Consider the following 25,016-nt stretch of genomic DNA (forward strand, 5'->3'; position numbering starts at 1 on the left):
ACTGGGACTGGGACTGGGACTGGGACTGGGACTGGGACTGGGACTGGCTTCTCAGCAAGCATCAGGGATGCACCTGCCTCTACTTGTCCAGCACTGGGTTGCAGGCTTGGCGCTCTGCACCTGGCTCTTTCTATGGATGCTGGAGATTTGAACTCTGATTCCCACACCTGTACAGTCAGTGTTATGCCAACTGTACCCATCTCCTCAGCCCCATGTAACGAGGGCACATTGCCTTTCAGTAATAAGAAGATTCCATTATCTAGATCCATTTGAACTGAGCTTATTCTAGGACATCGCTTCCTTTATGCCACCGAGTCTTCTACTGACGACAGAAATCAATGCCTCATATTAAACTAAGCGTTTTTCAAAACTACTCTTAAATGAAAGAAAAAGCTTTACAGCACAGTGATCAGCAAAGGGCCTATAAGTTGGTGAGTATTGAATCCATGGACAGGTGGAAGAGCAGACGGCTGTGGAGGTAGAAGCTAAATTAATGTGGGGATTGAGACAAATCACAAATTTCCTTGTACTTCTCGTTTTGCTGCTACCAAAAAGCCATACACACCAATAATGTTGGCCATGACTGAGCATTTTCTGAACTGTACAATCACCTAAGGAGTCTAAGACTTCACATATATTAATAAAGGTTAACAGTTTGACGGGCAGAGAATAGTTCTGATATGGAAGAAGCCATAGGAGAAGTAACAGAGCAAGACACCAGACTGAGAGTCCTCAAGGAGCAGGTGACACTGACAAGGTGAGAGGGAATCAGCCCCCAATTTTCCTTTTGCATTATTTCCCTCTAGACAACGGGAGTCTAAAGATGTACCATCCAAAAATAAGTGTTTTTGTTCTGGTGGGTGGTCAATGGTGATGATTATGTTTGTAAACACTCCCTATAGAAAAGAACACAAAAACCTTCTCATGTCTCTTCTCATGTCTCTTACTGTGTGTGGAGAATTTAAAGCAGAATATCGAAAGTCATCCTGCCTGGATCGTAGCTACTGTAACTTCTTATGCCCACAGTACAGATGCTCGCGGACAATATGTAAAAGAAAAGCAAAAGGGTATCCGATGAGAATCAGCCCTGCATGTTTGCTGAGGTTCTCAACATTCCTAATGCTGTGTGTGACCCTTTGATATAGTCCCTCATGTTGTGGAGACCCCCCAACAAAAAAACTGTTTTTGTTGCTACTTCATAACTGCTTTGCTACTAACTGTTATGAATTGTAATGTAAGTATGTTTTCTGATGGTCTCAGGTGACTCCTATGAAAGGGTCTATCGACACTCCCCCCATAAGGACTTCAACCCATAGGTTGAGGACCACTGTAAGGAAGGCTAGACTCCAATTTTCAGCCCTATTTCTATTATTTAGAGCCCCTGTTCTTCCTGACACTGCCACAGGGTCCTTACACTGTCTCCAAAGCTCAGAATAAATAGAAAAGAGTTGACGTGGCTGCAGAAACATTTTTCTCTTGGTAGATCTTCATTTCATAGAGGAAAAGGGACTCTGGAAAGTTGCAAATATGCAATAAATACATCTACACGTGATGAGATTATAATCTCTTGCTTAAATACAGCTACGATAAAAATCTCACTAAGGAACTAAAGGAACAAATTGTTTTCATCTTCTTCTTATATTTACTTACTTTTATATGCATGGGTGTTTTGCCTGAATATATGTCTGTATAGCACTCACATGCCTGGTACCCAGGGAGGCCAGAGGAGAGGGTTGAATCCCCTGTGACTTGAATTACAGATGGCTGTGAACCACCTGTGGTGGGAGTTGAACCCAGGGCCTCTGGAAGAACAAACCAGTACTCTTAACTGCTGAGCCATCTCTCCACATCCCCCTCTCATCTCTTCTTGGAGGAATTCATTATGTGAGTCTTCCCACATAATTTTTCTTTTATTGAAAATTGTTTTTGTCCTAACTTCATAAACCCTGATTATGGTTTCCCCTCCATATACCCCTCTCAGCTCTCCCTCCACCCCCTCCCATCTGGATCCACCCCCTTTTCTGTCTCTTATTAGAAAACAAATAGGCTTCTATGTGAAAATAATAAAATACAATAAAATAAGATGCAAATACAAACTAACACATCAGAATTGAACAAAAAAAAAAGAAGGAAAACCCCAAGAGAAGGTACCAGAAGCAGATGCAAACTCATTGGCACACAATGGACCCATCAAGACACTAGAATTGAAGCCACAATACATACACAAAGAACCTTTAGGGTAAAATGAAATACATATATTTGACATATATACTCTACTCTTATATATTTTATTATACATAAAATAATACTATAAAGCATGTGGGATTTTTACTATAAAGCATGTTTAAAGAAGAACATAGGAAAACCCCTCTCATTATGAGACCAGGAGTCTCTAAAGATGCCATAGAATTTATTTTCTGTTAGCTATCTACTGTTGAGCATGTGGTCTACCCTTAGAAGTAGTTTGTTTCTCCAGTAAGACTTCCTTGGAAGTAAGTAAATTTTCATTTGCAAGCGCTTATTAATCAGAAATTGCTTCTGGATTAAGGATAAAGGCTTCTGTCTATTTCTGTTTTCAGCTCTGGAGCCCCATGTGGTCTAGGCTACGCAGCAGACCCCGTGCCTGTTGCTTCAGTCTCTGTGAGTTCATATGTGCATCGATCCTGTTGATTCCCATTTAACATATTAGTTTATTGCTGTAGGCTTAAAGTTGGGTAATTTGGGGAGACAGATCACCTTCCAAATCTCAGATGACACCCCAGATACGTGGAAATGAGAATGATACCATTGTTTTGCCATCCTCGGGAGTGAGGAAGCCTTGCTCAGTCAAGTGAGGACAGGGTATATGCTAAGGATGTACTCCAAGATAGGTAGAGTCATTTCTGCCAAAAGTAGGAATCTCTGTAGAAATTCACCAGGGAGATACGTGCCGCCTACAGTACAAAGAAGATGAGCATTTGATGCCTATTTTAGGAGAGTTGCGGTCGAGGGTGGCGACAGGGATCGGATAGGTGGATAGAATCCCAGTTTCATTAAAGAAACTGAAGCTCACTGATCTGGATTCAATCTTAAGCATGGGATAATGAGTGCAATTTAAATAACTTCGGGAAAGGGGACTGACAACGAGGCTAGGACTGGTGACGAGAAATGATATTGAAACATCTAGTAGAGAAAACGAGACAACTAAGACTATCCATGGCAGTCCATCGGAGATGGGGGAGACAGGGAGTAGGATATTTTCTCAAAGGATGAAGAGGTCAGGTGGGAGGTGGTTCTGTGGTTAGCTAAGGAGAAAATAAAGAGGTTTAAACTTGAAGGCACAACGAATACCTTGAACCTCCATAGAAAGGTTAGCAAGTCATTTCCTGCAGCGTCGGAATCATTACATTTAGCAATGCCTCCTTTGAGAGCCTTCCTTGAGTAGAAGTTCAAACGTGGCTGATGCGTCAGTGGACTTCAGGCTAAAATAAGAGGTCTGCCAAGAAAATGATTACACGTGGGATTGGAGAGATGGCTCAGCCACTAGGAGCACTTTGCTGCTCTTGCAGAGGATCCAGGCTGGTTCTCAGCACCCACACAAAGGCTCACAACTGTCCAGTTCCAGAGGATTTGAGCCCTCTTCCGGTCTCCATGTAAGGATACCCTTACAGACATGCGGGCAAAACACTCATGCACATAAAATAAAAATAAATAAATCGTTTAAAACTGTGATATGTTTGCCAGAGGTAAGAAGTGGTGTCAGCATCTTTCTCCTGTATATTCAAGACTTCATACAACTTTTCACTTCCATTCACAGAAGGGCTAAGAGCTGAGGTAGCGGGATGTGGAGATGTCTGGGTAACACTGGGACCAGAAAATTAAAGCCATTTACTTCACTTGCCTGCATAGTACACAGTAGTTGGGTGCCATTTTCACCTCTGTATCTTGATCTGGGTGCTGTATTTTGCATAATGACTTAATTCAGCTTTATGGTATTGCCAGTGGTAATGGTCCTGTTGAACTGTATGTGTGTGTTTTAAATGATGTGCTAGCTGGTCCTGACCTCAGACACAGAGGACTCAGTCTGAGGCCAAGAAGAGGAAGTGTCAGATCCTGGCAGGGTTTCCTTTCAGCCTTTCCCTGAGGTTAGGCACTGATGACTGGAAGGTCTGTCCTTCTGGGTTTAGCAGTCTAAACACTTGAGGAAAACAGTTGGGGACCTGATGAGAAACAGTCCGCAATAATTCAAGTTTTTAAGCCAATAACACTCATGGATGGGCCGCCATGATCTTGGAGTCTTACTTACCTCTTGACGTGATTATAAAACTAATTCTCAAAAAAGTATAAAAATATGTTTCCTAAAGAAAAATTTAAATCAGAAAAAAACCATGTAAAAAATGGTAAGATTTATTTATAATAGTGAACACAGTTGAAATAAAAAAGCATTATATTATAAAGATAGAATACTATTCAATATTTAGTTACTTAATGAAAATATGAATTTATATTTATGGATGCATGAAATTGTGTGTAACTATTGCTTTCTACAAATGCCCCAGACTATAAAGTATGATTCATACAATGAATTAATTTTTATATATAAACATTAGAGACAATATTCAACAAAATATATTCATCTGTCTTTGCATCTCATCACATTGTGGTGGGGTGGGAAGTTTATCACTTTTTTATATTACTATCTTCTATGGTGATTGGACCTTAAGAATTTTGCGTTAGAAGAATTTTTTTTTAAATGGATTCATTTCCCCTCTTAAATCATAAAGGACAGCAAAGTGGCATTGCAGAGAACTGATTGTCCTTGAAGCAGAGGGTGTGGCTATGTTCTGCACCAATAATCTGACCCACATCAGGAGCTATTTTGGATTACAGGAAATAGTTATATTTATCAAACACTAAAGGCTCGCATTAGTGAGTGACCAGCTTCAGAGTGGCTTTGCTGAGAACTGCATTCGGCCTTTTTAGTAGCTAGCTGCTTACACTCAGTCTGTGTCTCCACTAAAACGCTCCAGTTCTGAGTATCAACAACTAAGCTACTTAAAGCCAATTTCTTATTAAAACTCTGAAAATGGCTTTCCAGGAAGAAAGTCACCTGCAGACTGTGAAGCATAGAAACAATTTCACTTTGAGTACAGATTTATTTTCATAGCTGTGATTAAGGATTGACACTTTCCCTTTTTATTGGATATGTTCTTTATTTACATTTCAATTGTTCTCCCCTTTCCAGGTCTTCCCTTCTGAAACCTCCTACCCCATTGCCCCTCCGCCTGCCTCTATGAGGGTGTTCCCCCACCCACCCATCCACTCCCACCTTCTAGCCCTGGCATTCCCCTACACTGCGGCATTGAACACCCTCAGGCCCAAGGGCCTGTCCTCCCACTGACATCCAAAAAGGTCATCCTCTGCTACAAACGCAGCCAGCGCCACAGGTCCCTCCATGTGTACTCTTTGGTTGGTAGTTCAGTCCCTGGGAGCTCCAGGGGTTCTGGCTGATTGACACTGTTGCTCCCCCCATGACACTTTCATAAGTTTTAAAAGATCATTTCCCCCGCCCGGAAATATACATTGTATATATCTATTACTGTATTATCTTGTTTTAAATTAAATGAGCAAAGCATCCTATTTAGTAGCTCACATCTTTCCAAGTCAGAAGGTAAACATTATAAGTAATACTTACTAACTGTTATTCTCAAAGGTTGTACACATGGACTAAAAGCCAGCATTCCCCTGCATAATGAAGACTAGGCTAACATTATAAATCTGTAGTATAAATATCTCACTGTTGTGCCACAGGGACGGAAGTGAGCAGCCTTCCTCCTCCACAGTCACAGTCTATGGCTTGGCAGGGCTTGGGGGGGAGCAAGCCAGCATGCTGCCTTCAACCCTGTAGCCATCTGGTGTGTAATAGGCAAGGAGCTCATTGGCAGTTCTGTCAGACTGTGGCCTAGTTCCTAAAACCTGGCATGAGAGTTAAAATAGGAAAAGCCAGGACCTACACAGGAGATCAGCCCAGCACAGGCTAGAGAAACACTGAAACCCACAAGGATCTTGGACCAGATTTCAGAAGTCCCCTGACCCTTGCATATAACACCTTTGGGGAAGATTTCTCAAAAGCAAAAATTCTGATTACAATCTCCCTGGTAGCCAAGGTCCTGAGAGGCTAGGACACAGCTAGCAGTGTCAGAGTTGGAATCCCAGGGTTGGACTGAATAGAAAACACTGAGTCTTTTCCATATGTGCCGTAAAGCAGGGAAACTGTTAGATAGCCTTATATAGCTGCAATTTATAAGCCAAGATCACACAGGCAGAAAGAAATGAATTAGACACATAGCAAAACTTTCCAGGGAAGCGGTGCTTGTTAAACTCCAGACAATAGTTAATAACTAGCTCAAGTGACAAAGAGAGTCAACAGGAGCTCTAAAGAAACATTGCATTTTGCACAGACCTACTGAAAACTGCAATGATAAACTGATATAAGTTAAAGATTTGATGTCTTCGCTCTCTGTCGCATTACCTTGATCTGTCTCCACCTCTACCTCTATTCTTCTGGTAACCTTTAAAGCCACACCATGAATGAGATGAGCTAGCTAATCTAACAAATACTTAGTTACTGTTCAGGAGGCCAGAGAGATGGGTCAAGCAGAGTTCAGTCTCCAGGATCCATGAGGTGGAAAGAGAGAAATGACCCCTGAAAGTTGCCCTCTAACTTCCACATGTATGCTGTGATATATGCTTTGTGTGTATGTGTGTGACACGTAAATAAAATGTATTTATATATTTAGGAAACATTTGCCATATTTTGCAAATTGAAAAAGATACTAGGTGTGGCTAAATTATGGTAAAGGTTTATAATCTCAGCCCTGGTAAGGCTGAAAGCAGAGGCATTATGAGCTCAAGGCTAGGTTGGCTGGGCTATATTGGAAAAAAGTAAATGAAACAAACAAACAAACAAATACCATGTCAGGTGACCAAATTCTTATAAAGGTACTGGCTGTGTCCTAAGTTATCTGTGATATGTCCTAATTACTAGTTACATGGAGGTTGCTTGGCCTCCAAATGCCTCTTTGTTTAAAGGTTTGGTCGCCAGTAGCATCACTGGGAGAGATGTGTTGCTCTCATAGAATACGGGTGCTTGGAAGGTTTCTATAACATGAGAGTATATCCTCAGATGTCATTGTAGGAACCTAGTCAGTCCCACTTCTCTGCTGTCTGGCCAGAGCATAACCATATGTGCCACCACCTTCATCAGAAACCCAAAATAAAGAGGCTACTTGATCTTGGAGTGGTCTCCCAAATTGTGAGCCCAAATAAACCTTTCCTTTCTAAAACGTCATTATTCCAGGTATTTCTATGTAGTGATGGAAGATTAATACGATGCGTAAAGTTCATGACTTTACACAAGTGAAGCACACACTACCGGTCTTGCTTTTCAACTGTATAATTAGCACAAATGAATTTGGAAGCAGGAAGAGTACTTGTTCATTTATCATCATGATTAATCTGTTTGACCCAAATGGTTTGGTAGAAAACTGGATATTAAAATAATTAACATTCAAAAGCTAAACAGGATGTTTTCCTTAAAGAGAAGTATGTAATTATCATCATCGGCAATTTCGTAACTATAGAAACAGACTATCTAGGTTCTAGTTTTATTTTGCCTTAACTGAATACATGGTTTTACATTAGGCAGTCTCAAATACCTAACTATTTATCTTTACAACATGAAAGTCAGATAAGCTACTCTTTACCACTCTAATCATGAACTTGTACACCCCTCAAAACAACTACATTTCAATGGTGGACTCTAATTTCAAAAATAAAATAATCATCATATTTATAAATCAGGACAAATGCTCAAAGTTTGATTTTTAATATAATGACTCAACCTCTAACATATTGCTGTCTGTCTCACTCTTGACTCAAAACCATAAGCTCAAATGACCCCTTCCTCAGCATCCTGAATAGTTAATGACCACAGGAATTGTCTCCCATTTCAAACATGTATAATACTAAAAAAAGATATGATGTGATTACTGCCACCATAATAAGTCCATGAAGAAGTCTACAGGGCACTAGGAATGCTTCTCTGAAGACTGTGACCCCCCAAATGTACACAGAGGCTGATGCCCTTTCCAGTAATGGCTTTTGTTACCCACTTCACTTCCCTAGAAATCAGTTATTTCATCTCAAACATAAAGATGCTGAACTGTGAACTCTGAGATTCTATTTTAAAGCACAAAATAAAAAGGTAAGAAAATACATAAAGTTTCAAAACATGCCAGAACTGGCGCTCCTTCATTTGAATAGGATCATGGGAGTAGTGATTATTTTGAAAAGCAGTCGTCACACAAGCAGGATGAGTATTTCATAGAAGAAACTCATCAGATCAAGCAGGTGTTAAGGAGCATGTGTTGCAGTCTGAAAACTCCATGCTTCCTGCCAAGCAGGGGCCCTCAATCATGATGCAAATGAACCAGCCACATCACTAGCCGTCATCATCTCATGATGATGCAGAGTAATTCCAGGGTATCTCCTTCATACTGTGTGAGAACCATGAACTTGCCGATGATTCCTCAATGAAATATTTTCTTGCCTTTTGATCTGGAAATTCGAGAATCATGTATTCCGTAGGAATTTTTCACAATGTTGCTAAATGAGATAAAGTCAGAAAAAGAAAACAAATACCAACACTTTTGGGGAGGGAGTGATACAAGGCATCAAGTACCTCAAGCTGACCTGGAACATCCTATGTAGCTGAAGACTACCTTCAACTCTTCATCCTCCTAATTCCTGAGTGCTGAGAATACAAGCATGGGCTACCATGCTCAGTTTATGTAATGTTGGGGACCAAACCCAGGCCCTCCTTCATGCTGGGCCACGACTCTATCAACTAAGCTACATCTTCTACCTAATGTATCTTTTTTTTTTTTTTGGTCACAAATAGATCTCTTTATTTGTGATTATTAAAAATCTGGATTTTAAACAGCTTCTTGGACTGGTGGTTCGTATCCTTCAGCTCATTCAACCTTAGCACCTGTCTCATCACCAGTTGTTTTCCCAGAACTACGGCCTTCACCATGGAGCTTCATGAGCTTTCCCAATTCAAACTTGGGTTTCTTCAACATTTTTACTTTACTAACAAAGACATCATGGAGAGGATAAACGGACTGGCAAGCCTTTTCTATGTCTTTCCCAATGCTGTCTTAAAATCAGTTTATTTTTTTTCCAGTAATTTTTTTTAATTTTCTTTTTTATTGGATATTTTATTTATTTACATTTCAAATGTTATTCCCTTTCCCTATTCCTCCCACCCCAGACACCACCACCCCCTTCTCTGGCTTCTATGAGGGTGTGCACCACCCACCCTCTCCCACCTCACCACCCTCGAATTTCCTCACACTGGGGCATCCAGCTTTCATGGGACCAAGGACCTCCTCTCCCATCTATGCCCAACAATGTCATCCTCCTCTAAGTATACAGCTGGGGCCATGGGTCCCTCCCTATGTGCTCCCAGGCTGGTGGTTTAGACCCTGGGAGCTCTGGTTGGTTGGTATTGCTGCTCTCCCCGTGGGGCCTCAAACCCCTTCAGCTCCTTCAGTCTTCTCTCTAGCTCCTCCACTGGAGACTCCTTGATCAGATCAATGGTTAGCTGCGAGCATCTGCTTCTATTAACTACTTCCTTCAAGTCATTTGTCTATACTTCTCTGTTTATGATTTCTATGATCTTCTTCCAGATCTGGGGTACCTGCTGGTGCTACACATAGAATGTTTTTTTTATCTGGTTGTTGTGTTTTTTAGTGAAACCAACACAGAAAAGTCGGAGCAAGTACCCATCAGTCATCTTTACATCAACATGAGATTCAATCATGGTCTACCACTTTTTGACCATGGGGCCCATTTTTTCCTGGGTGATATCCATGCCACGGAAGTTAGTCAGACAGTTTTTGCCCTGAACTTCCTCAGAAATTAGCTTGAATTTTCTAAATGCAACTTCATGATTCTGTAGCTCAGCCAGGCTCACTTCAAACACATGACCCTTGAGGCCATCAGATGCAATTTTGGTTCCTTGTGTCCTTGTGACTAGTGTTTTTCCAATGTTCCTAATATTGAACATTGCTGAGCCATGAGCTGAGTTGAAGCTGAGAGACAGACAGCCTCTTTGTTTCCCTTTCATACAAAACCAATTGAAGTTGCACTTTTGAAATATCTAGATTTGAGCAGGTCATTATGGCTCATTTCTCCTCCTCATAACCCCCTCCACTTCATTTTGGACAGCCTAAAATCTCCAGGGTCACAAGTTCTACAGAGTATCATCTTCCAGGGCTGGCTTCACTGGTTTACAAGCTGAGTCCCACAACTGTACCCTGCATCTATGCACCTCACACAAACTTATGCTATAGTACATATAAAATTAGTCTTAGCAATTGAACAGAGAAGGTCTATGTTTCCCTTTTTCTTCTAGACCAAAAGTTCTTAACCTAAGGTTCATGACCCCATAGGGGCATATCAAATATCCTGAATATCACATATTTACATCATGATTCATAACACTAGCAAAATTATTGTTATGAAGTAGCAATGAAAATAATGAGAACTACTGGTCTAGACCCTTAAAATTCCATAACTAGACTTGTCTGCCATCTTTGAAGACCCCAAGGTCACTAGCGACTATGTAATTTCAAAGCAGTAGGCACTATTGTGAGGATATCTCATTTTCTTACAGTTCCTCAAACACTAGAACCTTGTTGATAGCTGTTGATACGTTGGCTTATCAGCCTATAGCCCCAGAACTCTATTCACTCTTGCTCAAACCAAGATATCGAACTGTAATTTTTAAGTTCAGTTCCCATCTAAGTAACCAGGATAGTGTATGTAGAAGTAGGAAGCTGTGCTTTATAAGAGCAAGACATTTTTCAGGAAGCTAAATCAGATGATGACTGCAAATTCAAGACAAGCTTAGTAGCAACAATAGATAAAAAGAAAAAACAAAAAAAATGAGTAATCCTCAACTCTGAATTAAAAAAAAACACAAAAAATAATTTAGATAGTTTTCCCTCTTGCTAAATTTATACATTATTCCTACCCACTTTTGAGGAAATTTATTGACTCATTCATTCATCAAATTCATACTTACCCTTCATCATCTCTATAACTATTAACCAATTCTACAATAATTGTCTTCTCACTGCTGGGCATGCCGTGCTCTAAGCATGGGTGCTCTGAGCTATGTGTCCAAAGCATGGGTGCTCTGAGCTGTTTTCATGTTTGTATTGAAAGGATCTGAGCTCAATGAATATCCATGAAATATTTGTTCTCAAGTCAATTCTGTTCCATTCAAGCTCTCCATAAACAGTGCATTTGTGATCAAAATTGATCTGAAAAGCTGAACTGTCTACTCTGGAGTTTCTAAAATTCTAAACAACCGTGCATTCTGGTGCTTCAGATGCTTTTAAACGCTGTTTAATCTAGAGCATGAAAAAAGAATGTCTTACTCTGACTGGCCATACCCAGTATTTACATTTCCTGGAGATATGCTTGAGCTGAGTCTTGAAGCTCTGGAAAGAAAGACTGATTGGGAAGAAGAATGATGTGCTAAGACAAGTGAGTTTTGAGGCTAAAAAGGACCTAGAACTGAAGCATCATAGTATATAGTGATGAACAAACATGCGGGTGGGTGGTGAGTAGGACCAGATGATGAATCTGTTCTATCATGATGAATGGACTTCGGGGCTTACAGTGAACGGGCCCAGGCTTTCAAATGAGGGATGGAACAGAATGGAATTGAGGTGGGAAAGTTCTATTGCTACAGTATCCAGGGTAGAGCCTAGTCAAGCTCTCTGGCTCTGGCAGTACTGTCTGAGGTCCACTTTTCTATTGACTTTCCAAGCAGCACGGACTCATCTCCCTCGAATCTGAGTCAAACATGATCATATGGGAGAAGTCTAGAAAAAACAGAGGATCTGCAGATGCCATCTGCAAATGTGTGATTAGAGAAATTCTTGGCGAAATGAATATTGTGGCTCACAACGTGTAAGAGCAAATAGAGCCATGAACAAAAAAAACCAACAACAGAAGCAACTGAGATGTATGCTGCAAATTGCAGGATTCTTCCCAAGTCAATGAACAGGTCAACACAGCAAGAACGAATACGCAGACAAGAGGGGCTCAAATGTCACGTGAACAACATCGGTGAGTCCTGAGATGTGAAAGGAAGCAAATGGATGTGGGTGATTACAGAATTCAAGGTAAGTACTCTTTTTAATGTGGGTGGAGACCAGTGTTTACTAAACATGGAAGATTAATATCAGAAGAGGAAGGAATTGTTTTTAATCCAAGAGGTCACTGTGAACAATAGGGAAAGAAAAAAAAAAGCACACACTCACAAGTTACAGTAGAAACCACTTTTAAAATAGTTGAGCAAACTTCACTACACCCAGATAGCTCTCATAGCAAGGCCATACATCATCAGACGCAGAACATGCCTGGGACGTCAGCAACTTCTCTTATGTTTCTATTTATTTATTCAAGAAAATAAAACCACACTGGTGGCCTAACTTCAGCCTCTTCATGTCTTCTGTTTATATTCTTACCATAATTTCTCAGCTATTTAAAATAAAATAGTGCATGGTTAATTAAATACCTTCAAATAGTAATTGCTTAAACTACAGGCTATCATTCAAAGAATGGGGAAAAGACATTTTTGTATTTAGATATGAATATGCACAGGAAACAATTTTTAATTCTTCATCAACCCCAGTCTGAAAGAAAAAAGAAGAGAACACCCTGGGGATACATTTTTTTTTATTGTTTTTAAGTCTCATAAAGCATATAAAAGATCTAACACAAGAAATTGAAAGCCCTTTTTTTTCTCTTTACAGCGAGCTGATCCTTTATATTATACATTTTTGAAAATCTAAAGTCTATGGTCACCTTTGGGGTCTCTGTCCATCATACACAGGACAACCCAAGATTTAGGTCAGATCCATGACAGGCAGGCTTGAAGAGCTACCTCCATAGTGACTGATAGAGCTATCCCAGCTGCAAATAGAGTTCTGTCAATTTAGTGACATTGTTTTTGGGGAGGGGAAATCCTATAGTTCAGACAATGTGCCAGATATTCCAAAGGCACATGACATCACATGTTCTCTCCCTGTGCATGAAACTGGAGGAGAAGCCAATTAAACAATGATGGATTCTAAGAAAACAATGCCATCAATTCCATAACAATATGTAAAAATAATCTAGAAAAATAAGGAGTACAAGTGACGATTTATGAAAGGAGGATGTGTAAGGACAGATGCAGAAGAAATATGACAGTCCCGTCCACGTGTCTGAAAAACATCAAGAGTAGCCCTGGTCTCAGCCAGGAAACCAAACTCTGTAAGTACTGAAGACTGCCTAGTGATCAATTAAGAGAAACTAGATCTTGGGTTCCAATTCCACTTAAGCGCTACCTAGAGTTCAGAATTATATTTAAAAAGAGCTTAAGGAATTTATCTTATTCAACAATTTCTGAGAATCTTGAAACTCCTTGCAACCTTGGACAGAGCAGCTCTTTGCTTTTCCAGAAATGATTTGGAGCTTTAGGCTCATGAGTGTTTACCTACTTGAGCCCATATGTAAAACATACACAGTCTTTTATGTAGTGAATTTACAGAAAGGGACAGACATAAACATCAGTGACATTAAACATCATCAATTACTTCCTCTCTGACACATTCCCTCGGCTTCCTTATCTTCCATCTCCCATCTCTCGTCTTCCTTCAACACTGACGGTGGCATTTCAGTCTCCCATGCTGAACGCTTATCATCCTCTCCCTCCCTACTTTTAAATATCTACGACTGAACCATCTTTTCTTTCCCACCCAACCACATTCCCTGGGTGATGTCAGTGAATTCCATATTTTTAATCTCTCTTTCTCTCTCTCTCTCTCTCTCTCTCTCTCTCTCTCTCTCTCTCTCTCTCTCTCTTTAGCATATTCTCTAGCCATGTCTTCTACAATGCCTGGTCATTTGTACTCCACTCCTTTCTGGGAAAAGATGTGAGAGGCCTCTAAACTGTAAGGTGTCCAAATAAGTGTTCAGAATGAAAAAGTAAAAATAAGAAAACCAATTTGCACACCTCTCTCCCAAAGCACCTTCTAATGCAAAATTTCTAATTGGCAAAATCATTGGTTATTCTGCCCATACTTTCAAAATTGCCAAGCAATGAGCTACCATGGTGCTTTTACGTGCTAGAGGAGCTAAAAGCAAGGAGTAAGAATTTCTTATCATCCTGATGAAAAAGTCTTCCTGGACACCTCTGTATTTAAGTTGGGCTTCGAAGGTAACCAAGATTCAGGAGCTCTGAACCAAACTCGTATCCGGTGCTGCAGAGTCAACATAGCTTCAGGGCATGGCTAAAGCATAGAATGTATAAAGAATCTAAAAGCAGTAAATGTGTTGGAGCAGGGAGACCAAGCAGTTGGCTGAGACTTTAGTTGGGAGGGTAAAGAGATGATTTGTATTGTGGGTAAGAAGCTTAAAGAAGGCTATTGAACATAATTCATATAGAGGCAGAAGATACAGTAGGATGTGTTACTTTGTAGACTGTGGACACTGAAAACATTTAAATATCTCAAGTGTGATAAAGTATACTGATACCCTGTGTAAGATAACTTATTTACACACAAATTATGATTCAATTTGATTTCTATTTGACTAGCCAGCATAACAACATTTGGAATTAAACTTATTTTTCTACTTAATAGCCAATGTTCAGTAGACCAGTAGAGACCCTGAAGGCCTGTGGCCTTCACATAGCAGGATAGATCAAATAGTTCTGTAAAAGGAAAGACTGCAGGACAGAGTATTACATAAGTATAAACACATTAATACTTATAACAGTAATGTGGACACAAATATACCCGCCCAACATCATAGTCCCCAAACAGTCCACATATCTAAATGACAACAAAATATAACCACTCTTTTGAGAAAGATGCATTTTTTATGTTCAAGACATTCTTAGAATTGAAAACTAGCTCTGATGTTTTTGAAAAGGGCAGATAAATCGGTATTCAACTTAAAATAAATTCTTTCTCTGCTTTGAAACATCTGAACCAATTTTATCTTAAGTTCATCACTTAAGATGTCGCCAGCCAGTGCTTTTGTCATCAAATGCTGAATAAATATTTAACTATGACTTTACAAAACATAGAGGAATGACTTGTTTCAATTTGAGATATTGTCATATAACATTCATACAGGAAAAGACGGAGGAGTCTAAAGTAGACTTCTAGTCTACATAGAATAACTTGGGTCTGGGTATTGCTTTGTAACCAGTTGTATAAGGTGGGATATTAGGCCAGAGTAATAACGGGCACAATTTAATATCTCAAGAAAATATAAAAGAATTAGAAATGTCCCAGAGTGCCAAGCTCCTTAGAACCTACTTCATGCTCACGTTTCTCATTTTAAACAGCAAGAAAGTAAGGTTTTCTTTTTTATTATTATTATTTTATTCTACTTTTCAATCAAGTGTTTTGTTAGTTTGATGCCTCATTTCAGTGGACCTGGAGAAAACAAAGATTTAAATTACTCACAGTTTTTTGGTTTGTTTGTTTGTTTGTTTGTTTTCAAGACAGGGTTTTTCTGTGTAACCCTGGCCATCTTGGAACTCATTCTGTAGACCAGGCTAGCCTCAAACCAAGATGTACCTGCCTCTGCCTAACAACTACTGGGACTGTGTGAGTCACAATCACCCAGCTACTCATGAAAAATTTTTGAAGGAAAAGGCCATGTCTGCTACATACTAACCAGTTAGCAGATACCATTGATACATCCACAAGGGTAAACAAAATCTGACCCTATGGCTCCTCTTTGAAACTATTCATAGGGTTTACACACCAAATGTTGACCACGAAAAGAATTATTCTACTTTTTGAAAACTCTCTTTTCGTTTTCCTTTTTTCAGACCTGGTCTAATTTTCTAGCCTAGCTCACCTGGACCATTCAATCCTCCTGCCTCAACTTCCTGAATGCTCACGGCGGGTGGCCAGTGCTGGCTTACCACCACACACTTTTAAAGCCCCTTTCTCTATGTGATTCAGCATGCAGATTCCCATCTGTTTTTATTATTAGCACTTGTTACATGAGGTTACATGGATGCTACCCTGTCAGTGGCAATATTCATCTGGAAATACGTGAAAATTTACATTTTCAAACAAAAGAGAAGTAGTTGGGAAGAGTCAACACATATTCTAAGTAAATGTGACTGAGAGGCAAGATGAAAAGATCTTTAAAATATAGTTGCTACCTGTAAAAGTGTTTGCAAACAGAAGCACTGAGATATTTTTTTAAGTCTACCCATAGTAACCCCAGGAACTTCTATTATGTGTCTCTTCCGCATTCAAAATATATAGACATATATACTATATACACTAATTCCATTCATTTACAGTGTTTAGACATCTATATTATACAATATCTTCCCATGTTTTCCTTGGAGCTTATATCAAAATTGATTGGCTAAGTTATGGAACATTTATTTTCTTAATAGCAAATGAACTCAGCCGCACAGAATGACTGCTCATCCATAATTCAGGATTGAAGCCTGAAACATTATGCTCAGACAAGCACAAATATTGGCAAAGGTGAAAGATTGAACTGCTACAGTAGCAGCAGAATTATGTCACAATCTGTGTGTGCACTTGAATTCAGAGAGCTGGGACTCTAAATTAAAAGAGAAAATCATCAACAATGCAACTGCTGATAAAATAAGCCAGATAGTAAAGCCAGCTAAAAGTTGTTGAAAGAAAGTCCGTTTCTCTTTATTAGCTTTTCATGGTTCTCAAGTGCAAATAAAACATGTTAGGAGGGGAAAAGTATGTGTGTTATCTACCTAGGCAATGAAAATGGTGGTTTTAGAAAATGTTCTTATGAATTTTTAATTTTGAAAGTAGCATATCTGGCTCTATTTAAATTAGTGCAAATTCATCTCTCCTCATATGAATTTCTTTGCTTGTCTTAGTTTTCTGCCCAGTAATACCAATCCTCTGTTTATGAATCCTGGTCATGTGTCAGCAGGTTCCTAGGAGTGAGCAAGGCTTCCAAATGCCCCTGGCAAATAATCCTTCTCCTTTGCCAGAAGGACTAACCCTTGGGGATGCAAAGCATCTTACGGACATACAATGAGAACAGAAAATGAGCTTTGGTGGCTGAATCAGCAGAATTAACCCAGCAGATCAATGTGGTAGCAGACACCCAGGGCGCTCACTTTCACTGTCTGCCCTCTCTTTCTTCGACGGATGCCACCAGAGGTGACATTCTGCAGCAGACATATCACCCTTGCTTACCAATCAGCTATACATGCAAGAGGATCTATGCTTACCAATATTCTCTCCCCAAATATCAGTGTTCAACACTCTAACCTTGTCAGATATCCTCTGACTTTCTATAATGTTGATGAAAAAGGAAGAATGACTGAAAACAAGTATAGTCATTCAATTATATAATAAAACCATCAGCTTTACACCGCACTGGATGCATAAAACCATTAACGAGCCTCTAACAATCTAAATAATCAGAAAAACAAATGTGATACATTATTCTTCTGTGACTATCTGAAGAATTCACCATACCACAGCTTTTATAGATCATATCACAAATTCCATTTAATACATCCTTGAACTTCACAACATAGCCCTGAAGGGGGTGTGGTCCAAGGGTCAGGGACCGGTCTGTGTTTTGCAAATGGGACCATGCAAACATGTAGACATCAAGCAAACTTGATGTGGAGTGGAGATGGGGCCTCAGCTCCTTCCTCCACCTCTTTCACACACACACACACACACACACACACACACACACACACACATTTATAAAAAGATAACAAAACAACTTTAAAGCATACTTTTCAATGTTGCTCACCCTCAATCAAAGCCTCCATAATTAGAGCTGCCATTCACCAGGAACAAGATAAAGAAGATGGAGTAGGACTGTATTCTGACCCTGCAGGAGTCCCCTCAAATCTTTCCACATCTGTTCTTTATTGCCAGCATTTAGCTTGTCTAGATAATTTCACCTTTAACAAGCTCATAGCCAAGTCCTCCATGACCAAAACAACATTCTGCACATTTTGAAAAGGGTCTTTACAGGTTTCTTTTCCATCATTTCTAAATGGTGCCACTGGGGCATGACACGATTCAACATTTTCCTCCAGGGATACAGTAAAGGCATACAGTCAGAGGCAACAGTCTGATCTACACAGATCAAGATGTACAACTTATAGTCTGAGACCATTGGTGCTGAACAAAATCAATCAGAATTTTCAGTCTTTGGTGCAGGGGTGGGGATGGGAGGAGTCTATGTCCTATTTTCAACACAGATCTGTTGTTTATTGAATAATCCAGAAAGAAGTCTGACTAATACTGATATCACAAATCAATACAGACCGATAAGCACAAGGTAAGGGCTCTTGACTATGCATGTTCTCAGGAACCTGGGTCTCTGATTACACAAGGAGCTCTTTGTATAGAATTGTCATGCCAAACCTATCAGGACAGTAAAGCAGACACACAATCACAATGAGTTGTATCTTCTCACATGAAGTATAGGATATGTCAAGACAGCACGGACTTATTAAAAATACTAAAATAATAGGCACCAGTCTATTACTTCTTTGCTATAAACCCATAAAGTTGAATGAAAGACCAAGAAAATAGAAGACATTCTGAGATAAAATGATACTTTTAATTGAGCGTATTTTAAAACTGCAATTCCACTCACCTTGTAGCCTTTGCATCACATTTGTGATGTCCCGATGGGACCTGGAAGATGCCCTGGAGGTTGCCATGGTCTTTCTTGTAGCATGGAACCAGCACCAAGTGAAGTGTCTCTGTGCAGGGGAATATTATGCTGCTTCAGATAACATACACAGTCTTGTGTACACCCATCAAGTCTCAGACAAATCTCAGGCACTCATGGTGATCAGCAAAGAGACAGCATGGTAACCCTGTGAGCTGCACATTCTTCTTTTGTTCTTAAGTAGGTATAAGAACCTGAAAAGCAAAACACAATATGAAAAACATCCACCTTAACATAAAAGAAGAATGTCCTTCCTCCTCTCCAAGGTCTGACTCACTGTCGAGGGCTATACAACTAATATATGAGCAACCGACGTATATAATATGCATCTTCAACTATATAGAACACTAGACAGGTTAAAGCACTGATGTAGGCTTAGAATTCTTATGGTATACACTGTGGTTTGAATGAGAAGTGCCCCTGTACAGGCTCTTGTGTTTATCACCTAACTCAGTCGATGGTGCTATCTGAGAGGTTATGGAACCTTTAAGAGGTGGAAACTCACTGGAGGATGGAGGAAAAGCATCACTCAGGATAGGCTTCGAGGATTGATTGAGTCCAGTTTCTGGTCCCTCTCTCTGCTTCCTTGTGTGAACAGACTTGATCTCTCTGTTCCCTGTACCTGCCCCCATGCCATCCCACCCCCATGCCATCCCACCCTTACCACGATGCATTTGAGCTTATGACTCTGGAACCAGAAGCTAAAGTCAGTCCCCTCTCTTCCTGAAGTTCCTTTTAATCATTCTGTTTTATCATAGCAAAAGAAATGACACAATACAATATGTCATAAAATTAAATATATAAGTAGATTGCCTAAAAGAAGTCAGATGGTAACATCTTGACATGGAGAAATGTAATCTGGACAGGAAATGCTCACCTGTACTGTTTTCCTTTTAAACTATAAATCTATTGACTTATAACTTAACAATCAAAATGCTAGACTTCACTTCTTGATGTTTAGATACCCCTGTACCTATGCCATTTTAATTGCTTTACAAACACTTTTCGTATAGCTTTATTGTATACTTTCCAAGGACAACATCGTGTCCCAGCTCCTAATAACAATCTGATGAGTGAACACGGTACAGCTAGGGCTGGGGTAGAACACTTCGTTGGGCTTCACTGGACTTCAGTGGTAGAGTATTTGTCTGTACATTACAAACCCCAGCAATGCATAACCCAACCATAGTGACTCAGGCCTGTAATTCCTGTACTCAGGATGTAGAAGCAGAAGGAGCCAGACACCCAAGGTCATTATCATCTCCTTATTTCTCAATGTCAACATTTCACTGTCTGACTTATTTCAGGCAACCTACTTTTTACTTTATTTTATGACATACTGTCGTTTCTTTGGTGGTGATAAAACAGAATAATTCAAAGGAACTTCAGGAGGAAAGAGGACTTATTTTACCTTCTTGTTCCCAAGTCATAAGCTCGAATGCATCGTGATAGGGAAGGAATGGTGTGGTGGCAAGTGTAGAGGACAGAGAGCTCAAATTCCATCCACACAAGGAAACAGAGAGAAGGTGGCAAGGTGGCTCTCAAGGCCAGCCTGGGATACATGATATTCTCTCAAAAAGTAAACGAAATAAGAAACCATATACATATATAGATTATTTCATTCTAAATATGATTTCCAAATGTTCTCATTTTAGAAGATTGAAATGGACCTGAGTTAATTTTTTTTTCCCTTGAATCTGTTTCAGACTCTGGTCTGCCTGTTACAGTAGTTCTTCTGTGTAGGCGGTGGAATGCTTTTCTCAGGAGACACAGGCTGCTATTAGGTAAAGTTATAGGTCATGATGCATGGTTATATATAGTTATTTCTCCCCCGCCCCTACATCTCTTGAAGATCCACAGACTTATAGAAAGATTCTAATGTAGGTAGTAAGTCTGGAATGCGGTGAGCGAATCAGATGGGACATTGTCTTTCTAACTCTCTCTTGATTCTCTGCTTTGCTGGTGCACTTTATCACTCTCATTTTGGGAGTGAAAATGAGGTAGGCAAGTAGTTAGTGTCACCATGACATTGAGAAATGTACTGTGGACAATGCTTTCCTAACCCTGGGGTAAGCTGAACAGAGTCCTGCTATGAACAAGATAATTAGGAAGAAGAGTAATGTCTCCAGAGACAAACCCTCAGTGAAGGGATACACTGAGGCCTGAGCAGAGCCAATCTTTATGGTGAGTCCTGGCATTTCCAGGAGACAATGCTGATGATGGAGAAAATAGGAATTCAGCTGGGAGACAAAGGCCAAAGGCCAAATTAAAAGGCTAAAGCAACCACAACACACACGCGTGGGATATTCCATTTGACTGAAAGGAAAAAATAAAGATGAGTCTATACGTGTTACACACACCAAAAAAAAAAAAAAGTGAATGGGTTATGTAATCAAAAATAAGGATGGGTTATGTAATCAAACGTAATGGCACATTGCTATTTATTTTAAGTGACTTCATAAGAATGCATACATATTGGTCTCTGGCTGGAACGCATCCATGTGAAACTAGCCATATCTTCTGGAGACTACCATCTGTGAAAGGGTAGAGAACACTGACTGTGTGTTCACCTATCAAGTGTTATGGAGGCTACTGGAAGAGACATGGATGGGAAGGGGAACTCAGCACGTGACATCTTGTGGGTAGGGAATATCCTATTATAATGGGTCAAGTTTCAAGAGATGAGGATGGGGAAGAAATAACTATATATAACCATGCGTCATGACCCATACCTTTATCTAATATCTCCCGAGGAAAGCATCCTGCCTACGTACAAGAGCTACTGTAACTGACAGACCAGAGTTTGAGAAGGGTTCAAGGGCCCTCATAATAATTTTACCCCGTGCAGTGTTAGAAAGTCGAGTTCCTCAAAGGCAAGAGCATAGCTCCAACTTACCTATCTAGAATCTGCCTACCATTCTGTATCTATAGACATCACTTATACATAACACACAGTAGAGGTAAAGAAAAAAATGGGCTGGAACATAGCTTAGTACTAGGGCATTTGACTAGCATCTGCAACCTTCTCTCAGACACTGGGAAAAAAAATTAAAATAGAAATTATGAACTCCATGGCCGGTCCTGGAGTTCATAGCTGATTATGGCAGCCCCGTGCACTCTATCCAGAACTGCAGAATTAAAATCTTTTCTCTGGAAGTCACTGTAGGATCCCATGACTCCTTCTTGATCATATCCATGTCTCAAAAAGACTAATCTTAGAATCAATTGCTCCCACTTCCCTCTCCACATTCAACTACGATTTCTCTGCTTCTGTTCACATGTGCCCGGTTTTGCTGCCTCTGCAGAGCTCACACATTCTGAAAGCCTAAGATCAGAGTTAAATCAAAGATAAATGTGGCGCAGAACCTATTTTTGAGGAGTATAGGACATAGTAAGAGAAGCAATGTAGCAGAGATTTTTTTTAAAAATCTCAGGAATAAGTATGGATGTAGAACTAGAGGGGTATAGAAGATGGGGGCTATGCCAGTCTTAGGGTACTGGAATGATGTCTTGAGAAGGCTTTAACATCTAAACTGAGTTTGGGGGGAATGGATCAGGGGAACAAGGAGAGCTACTTTCCAGGCCTTCAGGAGAGGCATTAGCATGAGGAACAACAGGGTACCTTGATGCTGAAGTTGTGTGCTCATGAGAAGGCAGAGTGATGGAAAGCCCTGGACAAATGCTCATCACTATATGTCTGGTTCTCTAAGAGGCATCAAGGAGCTAGTAAAGGACTCTGGGACAGAAATGAGAAGGCATAATTTTGAATTATTTATCTGAGATTGAATTTCGAAGAGCCAAAGTTGGCCTTGAACTTGACATGTATTGAATGTCTTATCATTCTGCTCCGAACTCTTCAGAGCTAGGATTATGGGTATACACTACTGTGCTTCATTTATGCCATGATAGGGATCAAAACTATAGCTTTGTACACATTAGGCAAGCACCTTACTAACTTAGCTACATCGCCAACCTGGCTACCATTTTCAGGATTATTTTTGAGGTGGGTAAGGTTGGACAATCCAGGAAGCTAAGTAAGGAAGACATCTCAGGGACAGAAGTGGGAGCTGGATGAAGGAGACAGGGAAGAGAAGGCAAAGTTGAAGGAATATGTAGGAAGCAAACTTTATAATCCTTGGTGGTAGGGCAGCTAGGATTCAGGGGAGGGGGCATCTGGGATGACCAAGAGGATAAGAGCTAGGAAGAGACATTTGTAGGGTGGGGAGAGGGGAGTAAGAGGCCTTAGGAGGCAGTAGGATTCATGGTATAATTGGTGATGCTCTGGGGACTCTTCAGTATCCCTTCATTATCACCCCTCTGTGAAAACTCCAAGCTGGAGGAAGCAACAGCATCGCTAATTACTTAACCAAGGACCCCATATGCCCGACATCTTCCCTGTCTGCTCCAGTGGGTGCCTATTTTTCTAGCAGTAATGATCCATATGAGGATAGATATATGTTGGCTTGTATTTATCACATTTAAGCTCACTCTACCATGAACATCACTGGTATAGGGACTGTGACATGTTTTGTTTTCTCTGTAGTCCTGGGGATGATACCTAGGGCTTACGCATGTTTGAATACTACTCCCTAGTCTTGGGACATTAACTTTTCTTGCCTTCCTTTGTCAGCCATTGACACTAACTATGTCCATAAACACATGCTGAAAATCCAATATTGGATTTTTAAATTATTTAATTAAGTACATATTGTTTTGTGTCTATGTGATAATACCCCTCACCGAACCTCTTCCTCCTTAACACAAGAGTTGGTGCAATATCCTTCCTTTTTCAGAGCTAAGATAAACTATTTAAATTTCCTCATTCACCTATGTACATACACACAATATTGTGAAACCATGCTTTTCTTGCTTTTGACTGATTCAATAGGGCCATGAGATTAATAAGAGATGTTAAAATTAATAAAAAAGAGAGACCAGTAATTCAGAAATACAAGTTCAAAGCGTCACTTTGTGCCTGCTAGTGGGGTAGTTTTGTGATGACCTTATATGTGGGACGTTATAATGAGAACTTGTCAGAGAAAGTGAAGTTTCAGAAAATTCACAGCCTGGCAAAGGAAGGCCTAGAGATGACTCTTGTATTGTTGAGAAGATCTATGGTGTGTTCGTGCGTATGTGCCTCTGTATGTGCTACAGAAAACTTAAGTGTGCATGCGTATTTGTGTGAGTGTGTGTTTGTGTGTATGTGTGTCCCTCAATCAATCTCCACCTTATTTTCTGTGATTGTGTCTCTTACTGAGCTTGGAGCTCATCAGGGAAACATAGGGTTGGGACTGAGATTCTCTGATAGGTCATTTGCCTGCCACATGTAAGACCTTGGTTTATTCCCAGCAAGTAAATATGTAATATTTGGCAGGACGATTCAGCAGATCACTGGCTTCTTTTTTTTTTCCTATGCCACATTTTCTCCATCCCAGACTAGGAAGAAGCTCCCAAGTGAGCTTGCTAAAGGTGGTATAAGTCACAGCCAGGCAACGAGGAGGGATTCATGGTCCTAGACAGTTGAGGAGACTGATCCTGCAGCAACAGATACGCACATGAGCTGCCTAAGAACGTCATCTGGGGCAGATACAGAACAACCACGATCTCACTTTGCCAATGTTTTAAAGGTGGTGTTTTAACAGATACAGGAAATTGTGGGGTGAGGGATAGGTGTAATATCTAGGGAGTCCAGACAGTGACCAAGGCAGACAAGCCCCTCTTGCTGTTGTGGTAAGAGAGAAGAACAGGACACAAACAACAAGCAGGTGACTTTGCAAAGTTGCTGCCCAGGTCATCCTGGGAACAGCCACCATCTGGTGCGTGCAGGGGGGAGAGCAAGGGCAGGCACTTCAGTCACTGTCATTTGGATTCTCCTAGCTGAGTGGGTCCCTCCTCTCAATGCACACACCTCTGAAAAGCCCAGCGGTGAGGTGTCACGAGGCCATTTTTCCTTTCTCTACTCAAAATGTACAATAGGCTACTCTAGCACTTTCTTGTTTGTGCCACTAAACAGGAATAAACTAAGGAAATCAGTGGGAGAAATAGTCCTGGACCACAGGGGTTCACCTAAGTGCCATACAAATAGAGTTTGTAGTACTAGGAGACAGTAGCAAAATGACCATCTGTGCATTAACCAGTCATGACGTCATTAATTTATAAACACATATCAGGAA

General features: G+C 40.3%; 1 protein-coding gene and 1 pseudogene across 1 annotated transcript in view; both read right to left on the reverse strand.

Moving 5' to 3' along the window:
- Nucleotides 1-18,832, reverse strand: part of Syne1 (spectrin repeat containing nuclear envelope protein 1) — a 471,763-nt gene extending 452,931 nt beyond the window's left edge. The window contains exon 1 of the mRNA XM_028764327.1: nt 18,766-18,832. Within this exon, the coding sequence (XP_028620160.1) occupies nt 18,766-18,832 (67 nt within the window). The remainder of the gene's footprint in view (nt 1-18,765) is intronic.
- On the reverse strand, nt 8,976-10,111 carry LOC114618558 (annotated as a pseudogene).
- Nucleotides 18,833-25,016: the final 6,184 nt, after the last annotated feature.

This window comes from Grammomys surdaster, unplaced genomic scaffold, assembly GCF_004785775.1.
Source record: "Grammomys surdaster isolate TR1022 unplaced genomic scaffold, NIH_TR_1.0 143, whole genome shotgun sequence".
In the NCBI taxonomy this organism is placed as follows: Eukaryota; Metazoa; Chordata; class Mammalia; order Rodentia; family Muridae; genus Grammomys; species Grammomys surdaster.